This window comes from Apodemus sylvaticus, chromosome 2 (genome assembly GCF_947179515.1).
Source record: "Apodemus sylvaticus chromosome 2, mApoSyl1.1, whole genome shotgun sequence".
Taxonomy (NCBI): domain Eukaryota; kingdom Metazoa; phylum Chordata; class Mammalia; order Rodentia; family Muridae; genus Apodemus; species Apodemus sylvaticus.
Window position 1 is genome coordinate 70,752,197 of NC_067473.1, and position 26,385 is coordinate 70,778,581.

At 36.2% G+C, this 26,385-nt stretch overlaps 1 protein-coding gene across 1 annotated transcript in view; it reads left to right on the top strand.

Annotated features, from left to right (window-relative positions):
* Positions 1–26,385, top strand: part of Cntnap2 (contactin associated protein 2) — a 1,662,736-nt gene that overhangs the window by 269,653 nt on the left and 1,366,698 nt on the right. The window contains exon 4 of the mRNA XM_052172851.1: positions 24,068–24,215. Within this exon, the coding sequence (XP_052028811.1) occupies positions 24,068–24,215 (148 nt within the window). The remainder of the gene's footprint in view (positions 1–24,067; positions 24,216–26,385) is intronic.

A 26,385-nucleotide genomic window follows, 5' to 3' on the forward strand; every position in this document is an offset into this window, starting at 1 on the left:
AATTCCATAGTTAGCGGCTGGGGTTCTGATGAGAGTCCAGGTCCATTCAGCAGAGTGTAAGGTCCCTTCTTATAGATCTCAGCTGAAGGTAAAGGTTACAGCAAGAGGCTAAAGTAAAGCTATTTTTGATTCTTGGGAAGTAAGAGTAGGAGAGGAATTTTGTTACAAGAATGTGCAATGTGAAGGAACTGATGAAGACACACCTAGATTAGGTGTACCCATTAAACAGGTTGAGGGGTATGTGGTTATTATGATGTCCCAGGATGATGGAAACTTGAGATCTACCATCTTTCTTTGGGAAATGAGAATGGAACATGCCATTTTCCTAGAACCAAGACTTTTGTAAGGAATTTGCTAGAAGAAAACAGCTGCTTCTGACATAGAGAAATGAGAAGACTGGGCTAGATTCAGACAGGTGTATTAGTTCTCAAGATTCTCAAAAAAATCCTAGCAAGATTATACATAATGCTCTCTGTGTAACATAACCTAGAGTATGCTAAGAAAAACCAATTAAAGGATTTCATGCCATCATTTCCAGGACTATAATTAAGACTAGATCATACTTTAAAGCCACTATCTTTCTTCTTCTTGTCCTCTATTTCCACTTTTACCACATGCCCCAGTCTTTCCCCTCACCTACATCCTTCTCTCTTCTTCCTCTTCATCACTGTTTATATCAGACTATATCCTTCCACATTATTACATGCCAATGGAATCAAAAGCATAACTCTTGTCAGTTCTAGAGCTGTAATATTAAACAATATACACTGTTGTGAAACACCTTTTCAAGTGTATTCTGTGCTGAAGATTTTTTGTCCTAGTTATGGTAATTATTTTATTATGATACCTTTTACTGTTTGTGCTATAACTGCCTATTTTGAATGAAAAATATTGAAATGTTCATATGCTTTAATGTTAATTGCATAAAATTATTTCAAGGACAAATTAGGTGTGAAACAAAAAATTTAGTATTCCTAATTTAATTTTATTTTTAAGTGATTTACTTTTTTTCACTGCATGTTTTGTATGATTTTCACAGTTCATTATACTGTGTTATATAAGAATATTTTCATATAAACATATATGGTGATGTGTTTATTTTCCATTTTCTGTGTATAATCCTACCCCAGAAAACATTAGATAATGTTAAAGACTTAACAAAATATAAGAAAAGACCAAATTTTCTAACAATTCTTTTTCTCTTTTATCTTACTATTTTTATTAGATATATTCTTTATTTACATTTCAAATGTTGTCCCCTTTCATGGTTCCCCTGCCCCGAAAATCCCCGTACCCATTCTACCTCCCCTTGTTCACCAATCCACTCACTCCCACTTCCCTGTCCTGCATACCCCTATACCGGGGCATCTTTCCTTCTCAGGACCAAAAGCCTCTCCTAAATTTGATATCCAACAAGACCATCCTCTGCTGCATCTGATGGCATGGATCCCTCCATGTGTACTCTTTGGTTGGTTATTTAGTTCCTGTTAGTACTGGGGGTGCTAGGTGTTTCATATTGTTTTTCCCCCTATGACAAAACAAACCCCTTAAGCTCCTTGGGTCCTTTCTCTAGCTCCTCCTTTGAGGACCCTGTGCTCAGTTCAATGGCTGGCTGAGAGTGTGCACTGGCAGAGCCTCCCAGGTGACAGCTATATCAGTCTCCTGTCAGCAAGCACTTGTTTGCATCTACAATAGTGTCTGGGTTTTGTAACTGCATGTGGGATGGATTGCTAGGTGGGGCAGTTTCTGGATGGTCTTTCCCTCAGTCTCTGCTCCATACTTTGTCTCTGTATCCCCTCCTGTGGGTATTTTGCTCCCCCTTTTAAGAGGAGCGAGAGTATACATACTTTGTCTTCCTTCTTCTTGAGCTCCATTTGGTCTATGAATTGTATCTTGGGTATTCCAAGCTTCTGGGCTATTATCCACTTATCAATGAGTGCATACCATGTGTGTTCTTTTGGGACTGGGTTACCTGACTCAGGATAATATTTTCTTGCTCTATACATTTGCCTAAAATTTTCATGAATTCCTTGTTTTTAATAGCTGAGTAGTATTCCATTGTTTAAATATACTACATTTTCGGTATTCATTTCTCTGTTGAGGGACATCTGGATTCTTACCAGCTTCTGGCAATTATGAATAAGGCTGCTATGAACATAGTAGAACGTGTGTCCTTATTACATGCTGGAGAATCTTCTGGGTATATGCCCAGGAGTGGTGATATAGCAGGGTTCTTCAGTATTATTATGCCCAATTTTCTGAGGAACTGCCAAACTGATTTCCAGAGTGGTTGTACCCCCACTTGCAATCCCAACAGCAGTAGAGAACTGTACCTTTTTCTTCACATCATCACCAGTACCTGCTGTCTCCTGAATCTTTGATCTTGGCCATTCTGACTGATGTGAGGTAAAATCTCAGGGTCGTTTTGATTTGCATTTCCCTGTTAACTAAGGATGTTGAATATTTCTTTAGGTTCTTCTCAGCCATTTGATATTCCTCAATTGAAAATTCTTTGTTTAGCTCTGTACCCCATTTTTAATAGGGTTATTTGGTTCTCAAAAGTTCTTTTTCTTAATTTAACTTTTTATGGATGCTTTGGGATTTTTGAATTATGCATCCCAATGTCACACATCTCCTCATCACATTGTACTTGTCCTTTGCCTTTGCAAACACCCCCCCCAAAAAAAAATAGAAAGAAGAAAGAAAACATCTCATTATGGAAGCTGTAGTGTGTCACAGGGTGTTACACAGTGTACCTTTTTGCCCATACCATGTAACTTTAAAATGTTCATTGAAATGAGCCATTCATTGGTCTAATTTAAGGCCTCCGACTTCTGCTGCACTATCAATACTGGGTCCTCAATGACTCCTCTTGGATATCCTATTGTTGCCCTGTGTCATGGAGGTCCTGCAGATTTGGTTCTGCAGGACCTGTTCTTTCATGTGTTACAGCAGTACATAAATGAAGTAGATGTTGCTTTGGTCCAACTCAAAGCACTTGGTAATAGTAGCTGAGGTGGTCAGAGCTCTGGTTCTCCAACCCCTACCCCATGAGGGCAAGCTCTCTAGCACGTCCTAGGCTAGATCAGTCAATATTGCAGCTGGCACATGTCAGGGCCAGCTCTCACCTGCTCATGCCCTCTTTGTAACCGCTGAAGCCAGAAGTAGATCTACTGTGCTACCAAGCAAGTTACAGGGTCTATGATCCAAGCTCTCCAGCTTTCCTGACACTTGAAGCCAGCTTTCCACAATGCCTACAATGCTCTGCACATCCCTCAGACAGCAACATGGCCCTAGGTGACAGCCTAGACCAGGAATATTTCCCTAGCTTTTGGTGGTAACATACCTGCTTTGCTACAGGGCCATGGAGCCATATAAGTCCCTCCATGGCAGGCCAGGCCAGGGCCTCACCTTGGTCTCGGGTAACATCACTGCATACAAGCATCAGATTGTTCCTTACTATCCACAAGTCTCCAGTTTCACTTCTCTTCTTTGTGTTCATAAGCTTCTGCTTCTCTTCCATCTCTCCAACACTTACTTGAACATCTTAGCAGCACCTGGGGCCTCTGGGTGTCTGGGGTCATTTCAGGAATGCTATGTCCCACTTATGCCTTGTATAACTGAGGCAAGATTGTCTCTGATGTGATCTGCCCTAAGGAACCGGATTGGAGTTTGTCTCCGGCTTGCCCAGCCATTCCAGGCAGCATTATGCCTGCCTAAAAAAATCTTTAGATCATGTATTTTCAGATATAAATTTAAAAGTTTTTAAAAGGATGATTCATTTGTAAGTATATAGTAATATACTAATAAATGTAATAAAAATGTAAATAGTAATAAATGTAATAACATATTCATTATCTGTTTAATCATTAGTGTAGAAAGTAGTGGGAATCTAGAACTCATTTAAAACATCAACACAAGAGAACTAAAGAGATGTCTCAGTGTGTAAGAGCACTGGTTGCTCTTCCAGAGGACATGGATTCAATTCCCAGAAGCTTATAATGCTATTATTTCCATATTCAGGAGGTCAGACATCCTCTTCTGGATCCAGTGGTTTCTGTATACATGGTGCACAGTCATATATACAGACAAAGCAGCCATATACATACAGTAAAAGAAAATAGTGTTAATAATTTTAAAGATATGGAAGAATGTTCTATAAGGTCAGTGAAATAAGAAAGTTGGCATCTGCTTGTTAAGCTAGATGAGAAACGGGCCAATGTTCTTCCAGGTAGTACATTTCTAGCTGGTGTAGACTATTACCCAACTCTCTTCCTGTGTTAGGCCTTCCCTGGCCCAACACACCATGTTACCTCAGGATGCACAACAAACGATTGTTGACTTGCTCAAAATCAATGTTGGTTTTCCGTATCTCTTCACAGTCCACTGGAGCTTTAACTAGTGGACAGTTACCTTTTTAAGGATACTTTGGTTTTATTTTACATGTATGAGTGTATGTATGTATGTATGTATGTATGTATGTATGTATGTATGTATGTATTGTGTATGTGCTTCGTGTCCATGGAGGCCAGAACAAGGTTTGGGAAGCCCAGAAATTGACATTACATACAGTTGTGAGCCACTATGTGAGTTCTAGGATTTGACATGAGATCCTCTTCCAGAAGGTCAAGTGATCTTAACCAATGAGCCATCTCCCACCCCTGAGGGGATCACATCACTATGAAAAGCACTAACAGAACGAGTAAAAACAAACAAATATTTTCCTCACCTATGCTTTACTCAGAGATATTTATGATTGGAAAAATTATTGGAAATTAACCCACAGTTATCTCTGAGGGAAAAATATCCATTATTTCAAATAATGTCTACAAAAACCCTTGATATTATAAATTGAAGGTCACAATCAATTTCAAGGATTCTGTATTAGAAACTGACAGTCTAAGCCAAGTAAACATATTACAATCTGTGTAGATAACAAGACACTAAAGCAAAGAAATAAGACTGGTTCTCCAAACAAGATGGGGAGGAAGGTTTATTTGTTACAGAGATCCACTGCCATCTCTTTTTATAAATGATCAAATACTAGTTTTAAGCTATAGTTAAAAGTGGAATGAATATTAGCTCCTTGCAGATAATTTGTATAAATATTTGTTGAAGAAAAGCTATACATGTTTTGTCATTTGAATAACTCAGTATTATTGCTATCTATTTACTAATAATTTGTTTTCAGAATATATATATGCAAAAGTTACCTCTAAGTACAAAAAAAAATAAAATAAAATAGGACACTTGGCCAGATATGATCATTCATGTCTTTAATCCCAGCTCTCAAGAGGAATAGGCAGGAGATCCTGTGAGATCAAAGATATCTCTGTGAGTTCAAAGCCAGCCCAGTTAATATAATGAGTTGCAGAACAACTAGGACTATGTGGTGAGATCCTGCCATAAAATAATTAAATAAATACAAAACATCTTAATCAAGGGATAGAAAGAAGTGAATGCAAATCTTTATCAAGTATTACAATAACTTGCTTCCTAAGAACTATTAAGCATTCATTAATATTTACAACTGTACATGATAAATTCTTCATGGTACTTAAAAATTTGCAAGTATGTTTTTATTCAAGATGGCTGCTTTAAGTGAGTGTCCAAACCCATTTCTAAATGTACCTGTTCTCTGGCAGCATGATTTCTCCTGAGGGCCATATGCTATGGTATGGTCAACAATCAACAAAGGAATATATCAGTTGACTGAATGTTAAGTAGATCTGTGATAGCTCTGAAGTCTCAAAAATTGCAAACGCAATTAAAATCATTCAAAACAAAGGCCAAAGGAAAGCTGAACCCACCACTAACACATGTAGAGCTTGCATCATTTTCTACATATTTTTCTCTAACATGATTTTCTTAAATGTTAAATTTCAAGTATGTCTGATATAATAGTAATGGTGCCAGTATTAAAAAACTCCCATGACATTGGCATCATCTTCTTATTTACCAATGTATTGTTAACTTATTCTACATACAAGGACCATCTCTGTCAGAAAGAAGGCCAAAAGCTAGAATATGTGTGTGTGCGTGTGTGTGTGTGTGTGTGTGTGTGTGTATAAAGAAAGAAAAGGAATGAAAGAAAGTAAGTAAGTTCCCAGATAAAAGGCATACAACATAAATACACACACACACACACACACACACACACACACACACACACACATATATATATATATATATATATATATATATATATACACACATGCACACACGCGCGCGCGCACACACACACACACACACAAAGCCTTTAAACCACTAGAACTGGGCAAATACCTATTCTCTATGCTATTATGTCTACTTTCCTGCCAATAACCCTGACGTATAACTTGCCATGTTCTGTCTGAGAAGCTCTTCACTCCAGCTGGCCAGTCCTCGTGGCTATGTTTTCATGACTCACCTTCTCCATAGCTTCAACTCTCATTACCTTCTTCTCTTCTCATTTTCTCTGCCTCAAACCCACAAGGCCGGGAACCAACAACTACCTCTCTTCTGCCCAGCTATAGGCTGTCAGCATCTTTATTCAAACAGTAATTTTAAATTAAGGAGCAAGCCCACATAGCATCACTTTGTGCCTCATCCCTGAGGCAGCCAGGGGCAGTATTAGCATAACAAATGTTCAAACCTCAGCAATATGGCATGGCATCCCTTTACATGAATAATTTTTGAATTCACTACAGCTGTGTCAAATGTCTTGCTTTACACGTGTAAATTTACAATGAAGTGGGGTCCATGAAAGTGTATTCAGGACTAGTCAACTCAGGATACCCCAAAAGCATAAAAAACCCTCTTCTTTTATCCTATGCCCATTAGCCCTTCAGTATAATTCACTTTATATATTTATATATTTACATGTTATGCATATGTGTGTGTTTGTATATATGTGTGTATGTATATATTTGCATATATTATTTTGTATGTATATACAGCAATCCAAAGTGTATATACTATTTGTTTTTACATAAACATGTATATTTATTTTCCAAATTGAGTTTATCATATTTAACTTTTTAAACTTTTTAGCTCTATCAATATTGTCTATAGCACACAAAATCACATAATTCTTCTGAGCTGCATGTATCAAAAGAAATCTGATAACAATTTGCTCTCGTCAATCACATTTTATGTTTCAAAATATAGAATTCTCCTGTATAACATAGAAATCACTACATATTGATTTATAAATGAATATATGTTGCTGTGTATCTGTGTTTTCCCATCTTTAATTGAAATTCGTGTTATTCACTCTGCTCTTTATAGGAAGAAACTATAGTCTCCTAACATTTGGGATTCTTCTGCAAGTCCTATCTATATTGGGTGATACTCTTTGTTTGTTGCAGTTTGCTGAATAGAACATTAGCTCAGTAGCATTTTACTACAGAGAGATAAAGTCTCAAATTCTATTTCCTTTTTCTGTCTTCACTGTAAGTATAGAGTGAGCCACTCCCTGCCAGATATAATCTACAATAACCTCTATATCTGCCCTCAGCATTAAGAAATCTACTACTCCAGAAATACACATTTAGACAACTGCCTTAAGGTACTCTGAATGGATTACATGAAATATATTCACATTTTCCTAACAAAATTCCTCAATGAGCTAAGTTTTTCCTCTAAATAAATGTTTTGGTCTATAATTCATGTATATACATAATTAATATTTTTATTATTATATATGTCAAAAAAATCTCTAGGGGTTATTTTTTAACTCACTTCTTTTCATTTTATTTACTATTCTTCACGAAGTCCATGATTACAACATATTTGTCATCATCCATCACTCCCACCTCCTCCTCCTCTCCGGTCTTCCTAATGTCCTCTTTTTCCATAATTTTTCTACTTTGTAAAATATAACTCACTGAGTCTGACTAGCAATGTCTATATGTGCATGGTGCAAGAGAATTTGGTCACAAGTAGAGTGGGCAAGGCTGGAAAGTAATCTGTGGTAGAGTAGAAGCCTAGCTTTTTCAAATCGCTGGTTTAGATTTACACACTGGAAATTAAAAGATAATCACACAATAAGCTTAGATATCATTCTATTCAGAATAACATATTTACAAAGGGTGTATCATTATTGAAACATTTTTGTACAGATTTTCTATTTTTTTCCTTTACATTGAAAACCTGTTCAAGGGCATTCACTTTCTCAGGAAAGCACATTATTTCCTATTCATCAGATGTCACAAGGATGGCCATTTTGCATGGGACTACACTGTAGTTTTACTCTTTATAGTAGAGTGTAAAAACCAGTTAATCTTTAAAATTAATCATTCATACAATGTATTCAGGTTGTAGAGGTAGTTTAAATAAAAGCATTAGATTCCTAGATGCTGTATTACAAATGCTGCCCTCTTCATTTCTACATTAATACTGGCATAATGAAGTATGGCTTTCAGAGTCTTAGCATACCACTCAATTTTAGGGCACATTACACACTGCTAAGGAAGTGTTAGATTTCATATGTTTTATTTCACCCTAACCCTAACCCTAACCCTAACCCTATTCCTAACTCTAATTGTGCCTACATTTGATTAGAAATTCTACCCTATTGGAAAAATCATGAATATTTTAGTATTCAAGAAACCATTTATGATATTTAGCATTTCCTATTTTTCACTAAAATTTTTATTTTTTTAATTAGTTGTAGATCAGTCTGACTTTATAAGAAGCACTGCTGAAGGCTTTCATGTATCCATGGGTCTAGTTACTCCTTTAGCATCTTGTTGAACTGGAAAGCATCATCCATCCAGGATGCCCACACTGATTGTTAAGGATCCACACAATCACAAGGAGCCTGAATGTTGTTGCATGATGCCTTCTGGTTTGCTTTCATCCATTCTCTTGAACTCCTAGCAATAGGTTGTAGTCATGAGCTTGAGCATCTATTCATTCCCAAGTCTGCTTAGCTAGTTTCTGTTATTTCCCTGCTTGGCCCTACACACACTCATCATAAGTATAGGTTCTTATGCTCCTTAGATATTATTTTCTTAGCAGCTACCTTCTCAGAACACCTACAGTCACCAGTAGAGGCATAAATGTACCCTCGTGGTGTCAAGCTATTGATTTTACCATCTAAGTGATTCTTAAAAAATACTTATCCTCACGGATTGTTTTCCTCCATTACACAAAATGCTTTGTATCCTACTGTGCATAAGTATGTATGTGACTTAGATGGAGATTTGCTACTATCTGACTCCCCTTTTCATTTCCAAAATGTTGTATTATATCCTGTTTCCCATTACAATTTAGGTTGTCTTAGTAGTAACAATCATAATCTTTAAGCATAGTTTATTTTATCTGTTTTCTGTGGCTATTATAAAACTTAGGTTCCAGTAAAAGTCACAAATTGTATGTACTGGATTGGGTTTTGTTTTGTTTTGCTTCTTTTTGATGTTTGTTTTATTACATAACACTGACTAGAGACATTAGAATAGAGAGAACTTCGTTTGAGAAAATGTCTCCCTAAGATTGGTGTGAGTAAGCCTATAAGGTATATGTTTTATTAATGATGCGGCCTAGCCATCTGTGGGTGGTGCCACCCCTGGGCAGATGGTCCTGGGTAACAGAGAAAGGTGTCTGAGCAATCCTTAGGAGGAATGTATAGTAAGCAGTATTCCTCTATGACCTCTCCATTAGTTCCTGCTCCCAGGTTCCTGCCTCTAGGTCCTGCCTTCAAGGTCTTTTCTTGAGTTCTTTCTCTCTTTTCCTTGGAATATGGACTATAGACTGTAAGATGAAATAAATTATTTCTTCCTCAAGTTGTTTTTGATCATAGTATTTTATCACAGCAATAGAAAGACTAAGACACTAAATTGTGAGATAAGAAAGAAAATAATGCACCAGAATAGTATGAATCAAAATTGGATTTCTCTAAGCACATTCTTTCAATTTGTAATGTTAGGTTTAATATCAGAATATGACTTTCAAATGATGTCACTTCCACATCACAATTGTAGTAGTGTCAATAGTTATGATAAACTATGAATGAAAAAGCTTAAATATACCATCCAACTGAAAAAAAATGAGTTTCACATAAAAACTAGTTAAATTGAGATGGGAATGGTGGGACACACTTGTTACCCCTGAGACTGTAGGAGGAAAATCAAGTTTGGGCTACAAAAATACATATAACAACAACAACATCATCATCAACAACAACAACATCATCATCAACAACAACAACAGCAGCAGCAGCAGCAGCAGTGAGAATTTTAAATGGACACACTTAATGGTTCAGTAAACAATACTGTTGCCATGTCTAGTTCCTGGCTTTGATAATTAAAAAGTAGTAGATGAGCATTAGAAACTGAAAAGAAAATTCCCTCTATATTGTTTGTGTAACTGCTTTGTGATTATAAAATCATTTCAAAATGCAAAGGAAAAAGATGAAACACACTGATTTCCATTCGACTTAAGCTCTCCGCTTCCCCAGTGTGCATATGTGTGTAGAAATGGTATGTAAATAGCTAAGATAACTCAATATCAGTGTTCACTTGATACATTTTCAAGGATTAAATGTGTAAATTATTTACTCTGCTTGGAAGTTCTTGAATAAAAAACTTCAATTCTGACTTTTACAAAAAAGCATTATAATGCTATGTGTCTTTGTAAAACAGGTAAATTATAACCTTACTGGGCAGAAGCACATGGCTTAAACATATTACTATCTAAACTTTAAAAATGAAAAAGCAGAGAGCACAGATTTATGTTTGCATACTAATAACATACAACAACATTTAAATCTAGAATAATTAAACTATAAATGATATATGTCTGTTCATTTTGTAAATTTTAAAATATATATACAAGTTTTATAATTACATTTTTATAATATGTTAAATAGTTTCTTCATATTTACAATGTCATTTAAATGTGGATATCAATATATAATCTCAGCATTTGCTTTACAGTTGTGCTGTCTTTTTCTGTTAGAAGTTTTATTTGGTTTTCTTTTTATCACTAACCAAGATAATGCCAGGATGGCTACTGTACAATTGTTTGCTTGCATAGTATATTTTACCAAGATCTATTGAATAAAGTAGACATTACTAGCATCATTTTATTCTAATATAGTAGTTATAAAGACTTGGTTGTTTCATTGTCAGTTATTCAAAGGTCTGATTCCAAACAGGTCTCAGGTTCCTTTTTTCTTGCAGAGTATTTCTATGAGCTTGGCTAGCAAAACCCATTGCTTTTAGTTTTATCTTAGCCCTAAACAAATGTGCATCATTTGTCACATCTGCTTGTTTCTGAAACTTTACACAAAAGTAACAGAGGGTTATGGTGGACAGCATTTTAGCTGATCAAAGGACTGATTTATTTGCAATTTGCTGTTGTGCCTTTTTTGTGTCTTTCCAGTTCCCTTCTTAGAGGAGTAAAATGTGCTCCAACATTAAAACAATGGTCATCTATTTGTAGTTACAAATTATCCAGATCAAAAAGAAAACAAAACTTTTCATATGCATAGAAGAGCATGGAAGTAGCTGTACAAAAATCAAACATACTGCTGAAGAGATGCTTAATCTTCTATTGGCTGAAAATGAAAGCATTATAGGTGTGAATAAAATATAGAATTTCTCTCAATTGGGAGCTGCAATCATGTACTTACTTTAGCACTGTCTCAACCTAACATTCGTGTCTCCGTAGGGCACCAATAAAACAAATATATTTGTTCAGCTAAGTCAATTTTGCTAATTTGTTAAAAAGAATCTGTTAAGTGAATCATTTAGCATCCTATAAACAAAACAAAGGGTGATAATTGTGCAAATTATTCTTTCTAACTTATTGAGTTGGCAACGTGTAAACAAAGGCAAGTATCTATACTTTGGATGAAGTAATTAAGTTCATGCAAATTGAAACTTTAATTTAGAAAGATTTCTCTTGTAGTATGCACCCTGGCTTAAGGAAGAAAGAGACCAGATGGAGAGAGAGAGAGAGAGAGAGAGAGAGAGAGAGAGAGAGAGAGAGAGAGAGAGAGAGAGAACCAGAGAGCTGTAAAAGGATAATGAAGATTAGACAAAATGCAGTGGCCTCTCAGATAGGAAGCTGTTCTTGGAAAGTGGGGGCCCCCATCAATGTAAAGTGACTGAGGTAGAGAAGGGGCTCATGTGGCATAAGATCCCGGCATAGGAGCCTAGGAGGATGGAAATGTTAGCAAGCTTTGGAAGGAAATAAGAAAAAAAAGGAGGCTTTGGAGATCTACAGAGGGAAGTTATTTCTGCTTTGACTATGAGTTTGAAAGCCCTCCTTCATACTCAAATAAAGATATGTGGTAGAATGCTTAAAATGTCAGCCCTCTTTGCAAATACCAACTTAGGGCTACAGATAGAGCTATAGGAATTGATCCCCAATATTTGTCATTATGTGAGGGATACTTGTCAGAAACTGGAATGATCTGAAAGGTGGGAAAGCAGGCACCATGACACCCGTGCCCTGGAATCTGAATAAGATCACCACCAGAAGGATCAAGAATATCAAGTTTTCCAAAGAGTAATATGTTCTTATAATTTATAAACGGAGCTTGAGTTTGAAATCAGTAATATTGGAAAATAGTGATAGGAGGAAAAGATGCCTAGAAGACTTCATGTGAAATCATTTGGGAGATTAAGATAACATATGTGTTATAAGTCAATGCATTCAAACAGGTTAAAGAAATTTAGTGTGGTTTCCTAGATTTACCTCAAATGAATGACACTTGTTTTTACTTTGAGTCATCATTTTAAGATGAAGAAGTTTTTTAAGGAAAGAAAATGCACTAGAAGTCACAATGACGTCATTAAATTCTTACGCAAATGGATGGAACTAGAAAATATCATCCAGAGTGAGGTAAACCAGTCACAAAAGAACATGCATGATATATACTCACTGATAAGTGCATATTAGCCCAAAAGCTCGGAATACCCAAGATACAATTCACAGACCACATGAAGTTCATAAAGAAAGAAGGCCAAAGTATGAATACCTCTGCCCTTCCTAGAAGGGGGAACAAAATACTCACGGAAGGAACACAGAGACAAAGTGTGGAGCAGAGATGGAATGAAAGGCCATCAAGAGACTTCCCCACCTGGGAATCCATCCCACATACAGTTACAAAATACAGACACCATTGTGGATCCCAAGAAGTGCTAACTGACAGGTCTCCTGAGAGGCTCTGCCAGAGCTTGACAAATACAGAGCTGGATGCTTGCAGCCAACCATTGAACTGAACATGAGATCCCAATGGAGGAGTTAGAGAAAGGACTGAAGGAGCTGAAGGCGTTTGCAGCCCCATAGGAAGAAAAACAATATCAAATAACCAGACAGCCCAGAGCTCCCAGGGACTAAACCACCAGCCAAAAAAATACACATGGAGGGACCCATGGCTCTAGCTGCATATGGATCAGAGGATGGCCTTGTTGGAGGAGAGGTCCTTGGCCCTATGAAAGCTCTATGCTCCAGTGTAGGGAAATGCCAGGACAGGGAGGCAGGAGTGGGTTGGTGGGTGGGGGAACACTGTCATAGAGGCAGGGGTAAGAGGGAATAGGACAAGAGGTTTCCAGACAGAAAACCCGGAAAGAGGATAGCATTTGAAACGTGAAGAAAATATCTAATAAAAAATTTCAAAAACAGAAAATACACTAGAATGGGGACAATGGCAAAGAAGGAAGATAAAGGATGTGGAAAGATGGAGGACAATTCAGGTAGGAATCTCTCCTTAATTGATCTTGGAAGGGGAACAGTTAGGAGATAATTGCAGCTGTCTGACTCAATTTATCTACTTTTCAATGGACAAACACTGTCAACTGTGTGTATTTAAAACTAATAGACAAGTCCATAGGAATACTTTTATGAAAATGAAATTCTCATATTTTCTTCACTACTATGATGGCTGATTATACTTATGGAGCTTCTAAACTGTTTGCCAAGTTGACTGAAACTTTTTACAATTCTAACATAAATCCACAGAGTCCATTAAAAATTGTCTCATGGTCCATTGATGTTTTGAAGAGTGTGTTTATATTTTTAATTTCTTAAAGTTTAGTAACCCTAATGCTAGTGCTACTACTATTTCATTTTGAATTTATGTAATGACAAATGATGCTTAAAAGCAACATCTAGATTTGGCTTTTCTAAACTTAGAAAAGTAAAGTAAGATGAAACTTTAGGGAAGTTGAGATACTAGAAAACTAAGAGAATTGTAAATACATGAGTTTTCAACTAAGTATATTCTGAAAATTTGGGGAACAAAATTGAAAGAGAATAATCAAAATGATCTCCCTTGTGAAAATGGGGAAGGAATGGTGTAACCATTGGACACATATAGCTGTTGAATGGTGATAATGGCAACATAATAGATAAAAGAGGAAGGTTCACAGAGGTCACTAACTATGGGGAATGGTAAAGAAATCTAAAACTAAAAACAAACAAACAAATGAAAGACTGAATTCTCTTTACTAATACGTGTTTTCTGTGACAAAACAGGATAAGAAGATAGAAAGGAAAGAAAGTTCAGTGGTTAAGAGCATAGGCTGCTTTTGTAGAGGACCCAGGTTTAATGTTCAATTCCCAGCACTTATACGGTAGCCAACAATATTTTAAAGGACACATGTTCCACTATGTTCATAGCAGACTTATTTGTAATAGGCGGAAGCTGGAAAGAACCCAGATGTCCCTCAATGGAGGAACGGATACAGAAAATGTGGTATATTTACACAATGGAATACTACTCAGCAATTAAAAACAGAACATCATACTAAGTGAGGTAACCCAGACTCAAAAGATGAATCATGGTATGCACTCACTAATAGGTGGATATTAACCTAGAAAACTGGAATACCAAAAACATAATCCACATACCAAATGAGGTACAAGAACGGAGGAGTGGCCCCTTGTTCTGGAAAGACTCAGTGAAGCAGTATAGGGCAAAACCAGAACAGGGAGGTGGGAAGGGTTGGGTGGGAAAACAGGGGGAGGGAAAGGGGCTGATGGGACTTTCAGGGAGTGGGGGTCTAGAAAAGGGGAAATCATTTGAAATGTAAATAAAAATATATCGAATTAAATAAGAATAAAATTTAAAAAAACAATGAACTCACGAAATTCTTATGCAAATGGTTGGCTCTGGAAAATCTCATCCTAAGTGAGGTAACCCAATCACAAAAGAACACACATGGAATGCAGTCACTGATAAGTGGATATTAGCCCATAAGTTCTGAATACCCAAGACATAATTCACATATCAAATCATTGCTAAGAAGAAGGAAGTAGAGGGCCCTGGTCCTGGAAAGGCTTGAAGCAGCACTGTAGGGGATTACCAGGACAAAGAAGTGGGAGGGGGTTGAATGGGGAATGGGCAGAGGGGCGAGGGCTTATGGGACTTATGGGGAGGGGGCAACCAGGAAGGGGGAAATCATTTGGAATGTAAGCAAAGAATATAGAAAATAAAATAAAATAAAATAAAGTTGCATTCCAAGGGATCCTACTGGATCCCAGCACACTGGTGGTACATAGAAACAAAGATGTGGGCCAAACAATCTTGCATACAAAAGAAAAACTTTTTTATGAAAATAAAAATCCTATGGGTAAGGCTCACATTGAAAGAGAACAAAAAGCAGTCTTAGCCATTTCTCTGGAGATTTTTTCAGCAGAAAGCAGTAGAGAACTAACACTCATAAAAATGAAAGAAGTTAATTTAAATATTATGTCAAGGATTTTCCTTCCTTAACCCCATAAAATTATATTCAAATATATGAAGAAGTATTAGTTTTTGCAGTACCAGGAAAAATTTCCCCTTACTGAGTATCTCTAAAACTATTACTGGATATTAATCATGTAACAGAATGTAAGAATAGCAAATTGTTCATATTAAATAGAATATGTATTTATATTAGGTTAAAAAAAGTTATTACAAACGTTTGTCAGCAATACATTTAGCATTAGAAGTGTTGACATTTCATGACATAAAGCTATCCAAATGAATAATTTTATATTTTTAGAATATGAAAATTAGAAACAGTAATTAGTTTAGTTATTATTAATTTTCATAATAAGCAACACTTAACCCTTTTCCTGTTTGCATGTTCATGACATCAGGTTGTCCATATAAAATCTGTATTACTTCATCTTTCCAATGAGTGTGTTCTCATATTCATGGCATTAACACTTACCATAATCTCAAGAAAAGATAAATCATATTCTGAAGACAAGATCTTTCCTTTTCGTGAGTTGTTCAAGATATGTTTCAGTTGTGAAGAGAAAAAAAAATACCTTACAAGAACATATGAGAAGCAATTAGAAGGGAACAGAATTCTTCCACTAACATTTTGGTTAAGCTGTAAAACTGTGTTAACTGAATAAGTTTTTGGTCTTTTCCATATGACTTCATGCAGAGAAGTTTAAAAGGTACCTCCTTTGCAATCATTTGCTATTCCTTTATTCTAATTATTGAACAATGTGTACCCAGTTCAGAATCATTTCTTTTGCATGAGGATTTGAGATGTTTTGTTGTGCTTAGTATCAGGGCAGTTAAGATTTAAGAAACTGGTTTGATTTTACCAGTTTCTTAAATCCTTCAACTGGATTGTATGTGTTTACTATAGAAGGAAACTTATTTAGCACTTGTTCTCAGCCAGAGAGCTGAGAAGGGATGTTACAGCTACAAACAAAGAATAAAAGCATGCATGCCTGGACACACACATGCACATGTTTCCATACACATGCCTGCTTACCTGTTGGTTTTTAATATACTTATCTTTAAATAGCATATAAATAACTGCTTTAAACAAATAGTATATAAAAATATATTCAAAACTTTTTAAAATTTATTTTCTATATTCTACATTCCAAATGCTTTCCCCTTTCCCAGTTCCCCCCTCCCCATATGTCCCATAAGTCCTCTTCTCTCCACCCATTCTCCAATCACCTCCCTCCTACTCCTCTGTCCTGGTATTCTCCTACAATGCTGGATCAAGCCTTTCCAGGACCTTGGCCCTTTACTTCCTTCTTCTTGGGAATCTTTGAGTTTGTTGATGTAGTGGATTGCTTTGATGGATTTCCGAATATTGAACCAACCCTGCAGCCCTGGGATAAAGCCTACTTGATCATGGTGGATGATCGTTTTGATGTGTTCTTGGATTCGGTTGGCAAGAATTTTATTGAGTATTTTTGCATCGATGTTCATAAGGGAGATTGGGCTGAAGTTTTCTTTCTTTGTTGGATCTTTGTGTGGTTTTGGTATCAGCGTAATTGTGGCTTTGTAGAAGGAATTGGGTAGGGTTCCTTCTGTTTTTATTTTGTGGAATAGTTTGAGGAGTATTGGTGTTAGGTCTTCTTTGAAGGTCTGATAAAATTCTGCACTGAAACCATCTGGTCCTGTGCTTTTTTTGGTTGGAAAACTTTCTATGACCCCTTCTATTTCTTTAGGGGTTATGGGACTGTTTAGATGATCTATTTGGTCCTGATTTAATTTTGGTATTTGGTATCTGTCTAGGAAATTGTCCATTTCCTCCAGATTCTCCAGTTGTGTTGAGTATAGGCTTTTGTAGTAGGATCTGATGATTTTTTGGATTTCCTCAGTTTTTGTTGTAATATCTCCCTTTTCATTTCTAATTTTGTTAATTTGGATACTTTCTCTGTGCCCTTTGGTCAGTCTGGCTAAAGGTTTATCTATCTTGTTGATTTTCTCAAAGAACCAGTTCCTGGACTCGTTGATTCTTTGTATGGTTCTCTTTGTTTCCACTTGATTGATTTCAGCCCTGAGTTTGATGATTTCCTATCTTCTACTCCTCCTGGGTGAAATAGTTTCTTTTGGTTCCAGGGCTTTCAGGTGTGTCATTAAGCTGCTAGTATCTGCTCTCTCCATTTTCTTTTTGAAGGCACTCAAGGCTATGAGTTTTCCTCTTAGCACTGCTTTCATTGTGTCCCAAAGATTTGGGTATGTTGTGCCTTCATTTTCATTAAATTCTAAAATGTCTCTGATTTCTTTCTAATTGTGTCTTGAGTATTCAGAGTTTCTGGGCTAATTAGTATCCACTTATCAGTGATTGCATTCCATGTGTATTCTTTTGTGATTGGGTTACCTCACTTAGGATGATATTTTCTAGTTCCAACCATTTGCCTAATAATTTCATGACTTCATTGCTTTTAATTGCTGAGTAGTATTCCACTGTGAAAATATACCACATTTTCTGTATCCATTCCTCCATTGAGGGACATCTGGGTTCTTTCCAGCTTCTGGCTATTATAAATAGGGCTACTATGAATATAGTGGAGCATATGTCCTTATTGCATGCTGGGAATCCTCTGGGTAAATACCCAGGAGTAGTATAGCAGGGTCCTCTGGAACTGTCATGCCGAGTTTTCTGAGAAACTGCCAGACTGATTTCCAGAGTGGTTGTACCATCTTACAATCCCACCAGCAATGGAGGAGTGTTCCTCTTTCCCCACATCCTCACCAATACCTGCTGTCTCCTGAGTTTTTAACCTTAGCCATTCTGACTGGTGTGAGGTGAAATCTCAGGGTTGCTTTGATTTGCATTTCCCTAATGACTAATGATGCTGAACATTTCTTAAGGTGCTTCTCAGCCATTCGAAAATTCAGGTGAAAATTCGTTGTTTAGCTCTGTACCCCATTTTTAATAGGGTTATTTGGTTCACTGGGGTCTAACTTCTTGAGTTCTTTTTATATATTGGATATTAGCCCTCTGTTGGATGTAGGGTTGGTGAAGATCTTTTCCCAATTTGTTGGTTGCTTTTTTTTCCATTTGAAGGTGTCCTTTGCCTTGCAGAACCTTTGTAATTTTATGAGGTCCCATTTGTCACTTCTTGATCTTAGAGCATAAGTTACTGGTGTTCTGTTCACAAACTTTTCCCCTGTGCCCATGTCCTCAAGGGTCTTCCCTAGTTTCTTTTCTATTCATTTCAGTGTGTCTGGTTTTATGTGGAGGCCGAAGATACCATATTCAAAACTTAAAAATACTTCATCTAATATACTCCTTGACCATGTACCCCTTTACCTGTATATTAGGGTGCTAGTTTATCACCTTTCAATGAGAAAATATTTATCTACTCCTGACTTCACCGTGGATCAATTAGCAGATTTGAAGCTCAATTTTGTTTTGCTTGACACAGCTTTATGTGTATTGTGAAGTATTCATATTTTCTCTGGGTTGTACACTAAAATACTACTCAGCAAAACAACTGAAGTTCAATGCTTAAATTGCACATGGAAATATTAACAATATCACCCTGGATATTAGAAACCACTGGTATGTATTTAGTCTTACATTCAAGAAAAGGTAAAGTTAATCATGTAGTGAAATAAATATAAAAAGTATAAGAAACTTTAATAACACTGAGAAAATTAAAGGAAGAGGCACAGTCATCTGAGTGAAGACCAGTAGTTCCCAAAGAAAGCACTGCCTCTCCCAAGCCAGGAGAACTCTACAACCTTTGTCTCACATTTTCATTGGGTCATGAGCTAAATGTACATTTTCAGTAAACTTCAAGTGACTCTCCTATGTGAACTTACTAGGTTTGATAGATGGTAGAGTTAATTTTTGCTTTACTGCTAATGTGTATCCTTTGAATTTTGCATGACCATTTCCATTTCTCCCCAAATCCTGTGATTTCTAGCTATTTTGCATAATTATAATGACAACCTCATAACTCTGGAAAATTTTTATTCATTACCCTGGTGTCTTCTTGAATCAGAACAGCATGATCTTTTTTTTCTTGTAGGAATATCATGAAGCATATGGCTTTATAACTATAAATAGAGAATAGAAATAACAAGAATGTATATGTAAGTGGCTAAAAATTAGGGCATACAGGTTTTTCTTCCTTCGTGTCACAAAGACGTAAGTGGGTAGCTATTGACCACTGGCTCCTGTAATTGAGGGATCAGATGCAGACAGGCTAAAAGGATATAGTTTAGAATTCTATGAGGTATCCTTAGTATCGCTGTGATTTGAGAAGTGTGGTCAGGAATATACCTATAATCAGAAAGAACTATCAGGATGTGTGTGACCACCTGGATTAAAAGCAATGAGTTGAGATTCTAGGTTAAGAGGCCAGAAAAAGTGGGCAAGAGGTACATACAACACACAAAGAATGACATTCTATATATCTGCCTCAGCAAGGAAGATCTTGGGAAATCACAGTGATGCTACAAAATGGCAAATCCATTTGTCAATTTTACTATAAATTGTTAGAATGAGAAAATAAAAAAAATAGAATCACCAAGAGAATTCGAGGAAAAATGATTGTAGAGATCATGGTTTACAATATCGGAGTAACACGCAGACACTTTCTACTGGAGTGGTTTTCCTACTGGCAGACCATTGCCCACATGAGGAAACATGGGTGTTTTATGTTACTACTTTCCTCCTGCTTTCGTCCAAATTTCCTCAGTTAACTGCTATCAGTAACGCTAAGAGGTCTATCTATGTCAGTTTACACAAAGGCTAAGGATTGTAGGCTCAATTTTAATTAAGCAAAATCTTTAAGTCCCAAAATCTCATCAGATTGCTGTACATATTACAGTTTTTAATGGAAGGCCTTTCGAAAAAAAAACTACAAGTTTTACTGTGGACTAAATATACTTCTATTCATAAAGTGTGTTACGTCATACCTCAGACCCCTAGGTAGTGTGCATGAGAGGAAACATTAGTTTACACATCCCACAAAGAGACTGTTTCTAAATCTACAGTCTGATAAATTACATGCTTCCATGATTTAAAACTTTTTCAATAAAGTTTATTAACTTTTTAATGCCAAATAGCTTCAGATGGGGACTGACTTTTGGGACCAGTCTGAAGGCAACACAGGCATCTCTAAGTTCAGAGTTTCTTTGGATGAAGATGGCATAGATCATTGATACAGCACCTGCTAAGCACACATCCAGACCTGGGTTTGTTTTTAACACCTCCCTGGAAAGGGAAAAGTAAAATCCTTCAAGGAGACAAGCTGGTAAAATGTAGCAAACACGTGGGGCAACTGTTGTCTATTCCTTTTTTAAATCTGTTTGCAATATAAGAAGATCGGATTATCCACTATATATGTGCTGCTCAAGCACAGAGAATATGGGAAAGAGAAATGTGTGAAACATGAAACCTAGAATATATAATATCTAGTACTTTATAGAAATGTTTGCATACAATCATGGACAATCTGTATTGTTATTTGAGTCATATAAATAATTAATGTACATGGAAAATTGTTAATTATTAAAAACTTCAATACTAATGATTAAAGTTAATCCTGTGAGAGTCTCACAATGTAGCTCAAAAATTATTTTCTCTCTGTGTTTATACAGTTTATAGGGTAATCAGTCTAAGAATAACAGGAAAATTAAACATTATATTATATTGCTAGTTAGTGATTATAAAGCATTCTGAGTTACATGACTGCTGTTTTAACCAAAATATTAATAATAAAGACATTCCACCTTGAGCAGATGTAAAAATCACAGACAACAGAAAAAAATTCCAGCAACATATAACCAACAGGTTGCTATAGATGGATGTTTTTTTGTTGTTGTTGTTGTTTTGTTTTTGTTTGTTTGTTTGTTGGTTGGTTGGTTGGTTTTTCAAGACAGGGTTTCTCTGTGTAGTCCTGGCTGTCCTGTAACTCACTCTGTAGACCAGGCTGGCCTCAAACTCAGAAATCTGCCTGCCTCTGCCTCCCAGAATGCTGGAATTACAGGCGTGTGCCACTACTGCCCAGCTTAGATGGATGTCTTTAAATTTTAATCTTTCAATGATAAAATTGTCTGATGTTTTTCAAACCTCTAGGAAGTTCTTATTATTGTATACTATCTATTTAGATGAAGGCTGAATTTTGAATGGCATTATTTTATAGTACAAAGCCAAATTCCATTTCAAGTTTCAACTATTGAAGCAGACCCCCAATCTTAATATTTTCTTTTGTAAAAATTAGTCTTTATCTTATTTCTTCCATTTTCTTGCTTATACAAAAATTACAATCCACAGAGAAAGAGTGTAATCAAGGGACATAAAACTTTCCTGAGCCAATGGCAATTTAGTAGCAAAGGGAAACCAGCATTAATGGGCAATCTTCATTTTAGTCAGTAGTGCCTCTCAGACTTTTGTTGTTTACACCACAACTGTGGAGGATATTGGTGCTAGTGGTCACAGTGGAAGCATATTTGGTAAAAGTGAGTCAATAAGGTAAATATTGATTATGTAAATAATTTGTAGAAAAAAATGATAAGTAAATGAGACAAGCAAGATAGATTATGAGGCAGACACTGCAGATGCCAAATGTATAATGAAAGTATTGGGGACAGAAATTCTCAATCAGACTTTCAGTTCTGTATTCAAATATATAAAATGTGTTGTGCCTAAGTGGAAAAAAAACATTTCTTTCTCTCTGAAAATTCATCTCTCTGAAACTTTCAAATAAAGTAAGTGGATACATGAGCTTTCTGACTCGTTCTGTTTTCCCATGTCTAGGCATTACATCGCTAGATGTCACACTACCTCTCTGTGAACATAAATGTTGCTAGCGAAGACAGCATGCTTAGGAATTAGTAACAGAATATACAAATTTTTAAAATAATAATGTGTTATGTAAATATTGGATTATTTTGTTAAATTCTTGGCTGTACATCTCTGTTTTCCTATGTTTTTTAAAATACTACCATAACAAGACATATTAACCACTTTCTATGATATACAGTATGAATGCTAATACTTACCCCTCTGTGTGATGTTTAAAACTTCAGATTTCTGCATGTGCAAACAGCTTGCTGTGTCTTTGTGGCTGCATGTATTTCTGGTCCTTTTTCAGTGCCTTTTTTTTCTATTAATTTGTTTAGTCTAATTGTGGTTTGCTTTGTTTTGCCTATTTTATTTTATTATTTTAGATGTCTGTTTTACTGAAAGAGAGAAAGAAAGAACATAGATTGTGGTGGCTGAAGAGGTGGGAAGGAATGGAAAGGAGGTGCAGGAATGCAAATCATAATCAGAATGTATTGTATAGAAAAATCTCTTTTCAATAAATAAATAAATAAACAGAAGAAAGGAAAAATGAAATATCAGTTAAGATAGTGTTTTAAATCTCAAAGCCTGCTTACGTCTGAAAGAAGTACTGAGTATTATATTGTAGTGCATCTACAAGAAAGTATCATATCAATTAACACTTTTTATAACTACTGAAGGCACCTTTAGGAAATGCGACACTATCCTTTGGTGAGGTGCTTACCCTATAGTTCTCAAACATTTCAGCGGCCTTTGTTGGATGGTATTACTGCTCAAATGCAGTATCTGGAGTCTTCATTCTCCACGCTTTCTGGTGTCTTCAGGTTAGTCAGTACTCTTCCAGTTGCTTGGAAAAGAGACCAAAGGACAGTTCAGAGAACCAAACCACTGAAGTCTTCTTACTGCTCACCTTCCGACCATTCACAGGCTGTCACCACAGAAGTGCGTGTTTCACCTGGGCCAGACACCTGTCCTTGTGAGACGACAATGGAGAGTAATGGTCTTTGGGAAGATGTTAATGTGTTTTAAAGGATCTGTGGTTACTTTAGCACATTTCCCAATTAAAATGACATTTTTCCTTCCCCCCCCCCAAATGTGAATGTTTGTGTTGTGTTGGTAAGCAGGCACTTGTTGGGTTACATGTGTGTGAGTTAAGCATTGACTCCCTTTCTCTGTCACTTTCCACTTTATTTCCCAAGATAAGTTCTCACAGGCTTAGGAATCCACCTCTTCTGCTAAGCTAGCTAGCTAGCTTGAGCTGAGGATCCCTTCTCTGCCTCTGGAGTGCTAGGATTCCTAGAGGCCACCTCACCTGCTAACTATTTTATGAGTTCTGGGAATCCAATAGTCTTCAGGCTTCATGACAAGTTTTTTACCTCCTTAGTTATCCCCCTCAAAAAGCAACAAATAATACATTTTTAGATAAAAGAAATGAAAAGTGTTACTTTCAGGTGCTTCTGATGTAAGAAGACAAAACTTCGTCACCGACGAATAAAATACCAGTTTCGTTTATTACACAAAGTATATGTTTGTCACTGAGATGTTCTTCAAAGGTTTTTAATTTTTTTTGTCTTTCATTGAAGGCCTTTCCGGGAAATGTGAATTCTGACAGTGTGGTCCGGCATGACCTGCAGCATGCAGTAGTTGCCCGTTACGTGCGCATTGTGCCCCTGGACTGGAACGGAGAAGGTCACATAGGCCTGCGTGCGGAAGTCTATGGCTGCGCCTACTGTGAGTGTCAAGTGTCAAGTTTATATTTGCATCATGGATCATCGTCACTGAAATAGCAACTTTTTTTAATGTAGCTTATACTCTTTAAAAAATTATCTCACACACACACATATACACACATATGCATGCACATGTGTGTGTATGTGATATATACATACATATATATGTGTTATATACATATATATATATATATATATATATATATATATATATATATAACTGTGTTGTTTTCTCTATTTTTATGATATAATTATAAAGACTACACTAACTGAGGAGATCAATAAATACTGCCTAGCATACACTAAGTCTGTTCTGAGCCCCACATAACTAGGTGTGGTGGTAATGTCTATGATTTGAGCACTAGGCAGGTAGAGGGCCTGAAAATCAGAAGTACAATGTTATCCTCATTTATGTAGTCAGTTTGTGAAAAACATGAGCTGAGGTGTATGAGACCTTGTGTCAAAAATGTTAGTTTAAAAGAATTTGAGGAAGTCAAAGAGTTAAAATGTATTTAATGGTGTCATTCACAGCATACCAAAGCCGTGAAGCTTATTAATTATATTGAACTCTTATGAATGACTTAGAAAGAGGTGCTGTACCTAAGGGTCTATCTTATGGCTTTTGGTGAAGGAGGAAGGTCCATTTTGAAGGTGACTTTTGGATCACAATGTCTCCTTTCACTTGTTATTCTTACTTTAAAAGTCAACAAGTGAAATTCTTAAGATTTTTTAAAATGTGTGTGTATGTGTGTTTGTGTGTGTGTGTGTGTGTGTGTGTGTGTGTGTGCGCGCGCGCACGTGCGCACGCGTGCATGTGTTGGAAAGCATGTGTGTGTTTTCAGGGTGGTCAGAGAAGACCTGAGGTTGACTTGGTGGCAAGTGTCTTTACCTGCTGAGCGAGCCTGCTGACCTGTACCACTGGGTTTTGTCATTTATATTTTGTGTTTTGGTAAGTTTAGTTTCACTTAAAAAGTTCCTTTTTATTTAATTGTGTTTTAACCGTCATCATTTTTAAAAGTTTATAACTTTATTACACTTCATTCTAATGATTTCAATATGTCAATTTGGGCAGCAAAGGCTGCTTTCTGTTTTCACTGCCTGTAGTATACAGTAGGTCACCTCTCTTGTCCAAGGGAGATTTTTAACAGGAGTGCTAGTAGGTGCTTTACAATGTAGCAATGTTGATTCCTAAATAGACTGCTTTTTACTTTGCAAGTTTATCTATTTATCAAATTTAATTTATCAATTAGATATGGTAAAAGATTTGAAGTGTTGATGAAGTAGAACAACTAAACTAAATATCTAGAAATTAAAGGTATTTAAACCCTAGAATTTCTTTCCAACTCTGGAATTTAATATTGGATATTTTTGGAACATAGTTGATTTTGGGACACTGTAACTATAGAAATCAAAACAAAGAGGACACTAATACATTTTTCTTTCTCTTCTGCCCCCTTTCTTCCTCTCTTTCTTCCTTGATTCCTCTTTACCATTACCCTGCACCTCTTTATCTGCCTGCATTTCTATTTATATCTTTCTGCTCACATAGGACCTCAATCTCATCAAAATTGTTGCTGCAAAAGTTCCTTCAGGTCAAACTTGATGATGTATTCTTTTACAGAAGATATGTCTTCATTTACTTTCTTTGAGAAGTCATGCTAACACTAAGCCACTTTAAAAGTTGCTACATTTTTGAAACTGCTAGATAATATAAATTCTGTCTGTAAATACTGGCTTTATAACATTAACTTTCCAATATAATATATTCTTTTTCTAACAGGAAGTTCCACAGGGGAGGGAAAATGTTGGGACTAGATGGGAGTGGAAAATTGGCATAACAGCTTTATGCATGAAGTTTCCCTTTAGATTTTACCCTATCATTTCTTATAGATCTACAAACATAAACAGTCACTATGACCATTAAGTGCGAAATTCCTTTTTTGAGCAGGCTCCTTAAAATTAATGAAACACTTAATATTTTATAACAAAGAATATGTAAAGCTTTCATGTCTGTAAGGATTTAGTTGCAAAGACTCTTGCAAGCACTACCACAAAGCTAACAAAATAGTATTTTGTCAGCTCACAGCCAAACTTTTAAGGATGGAATAAATTGGCCATAAGGGTTATCTAAAAATTTATACACACTATTTTTATTTGATCATCACGTTATA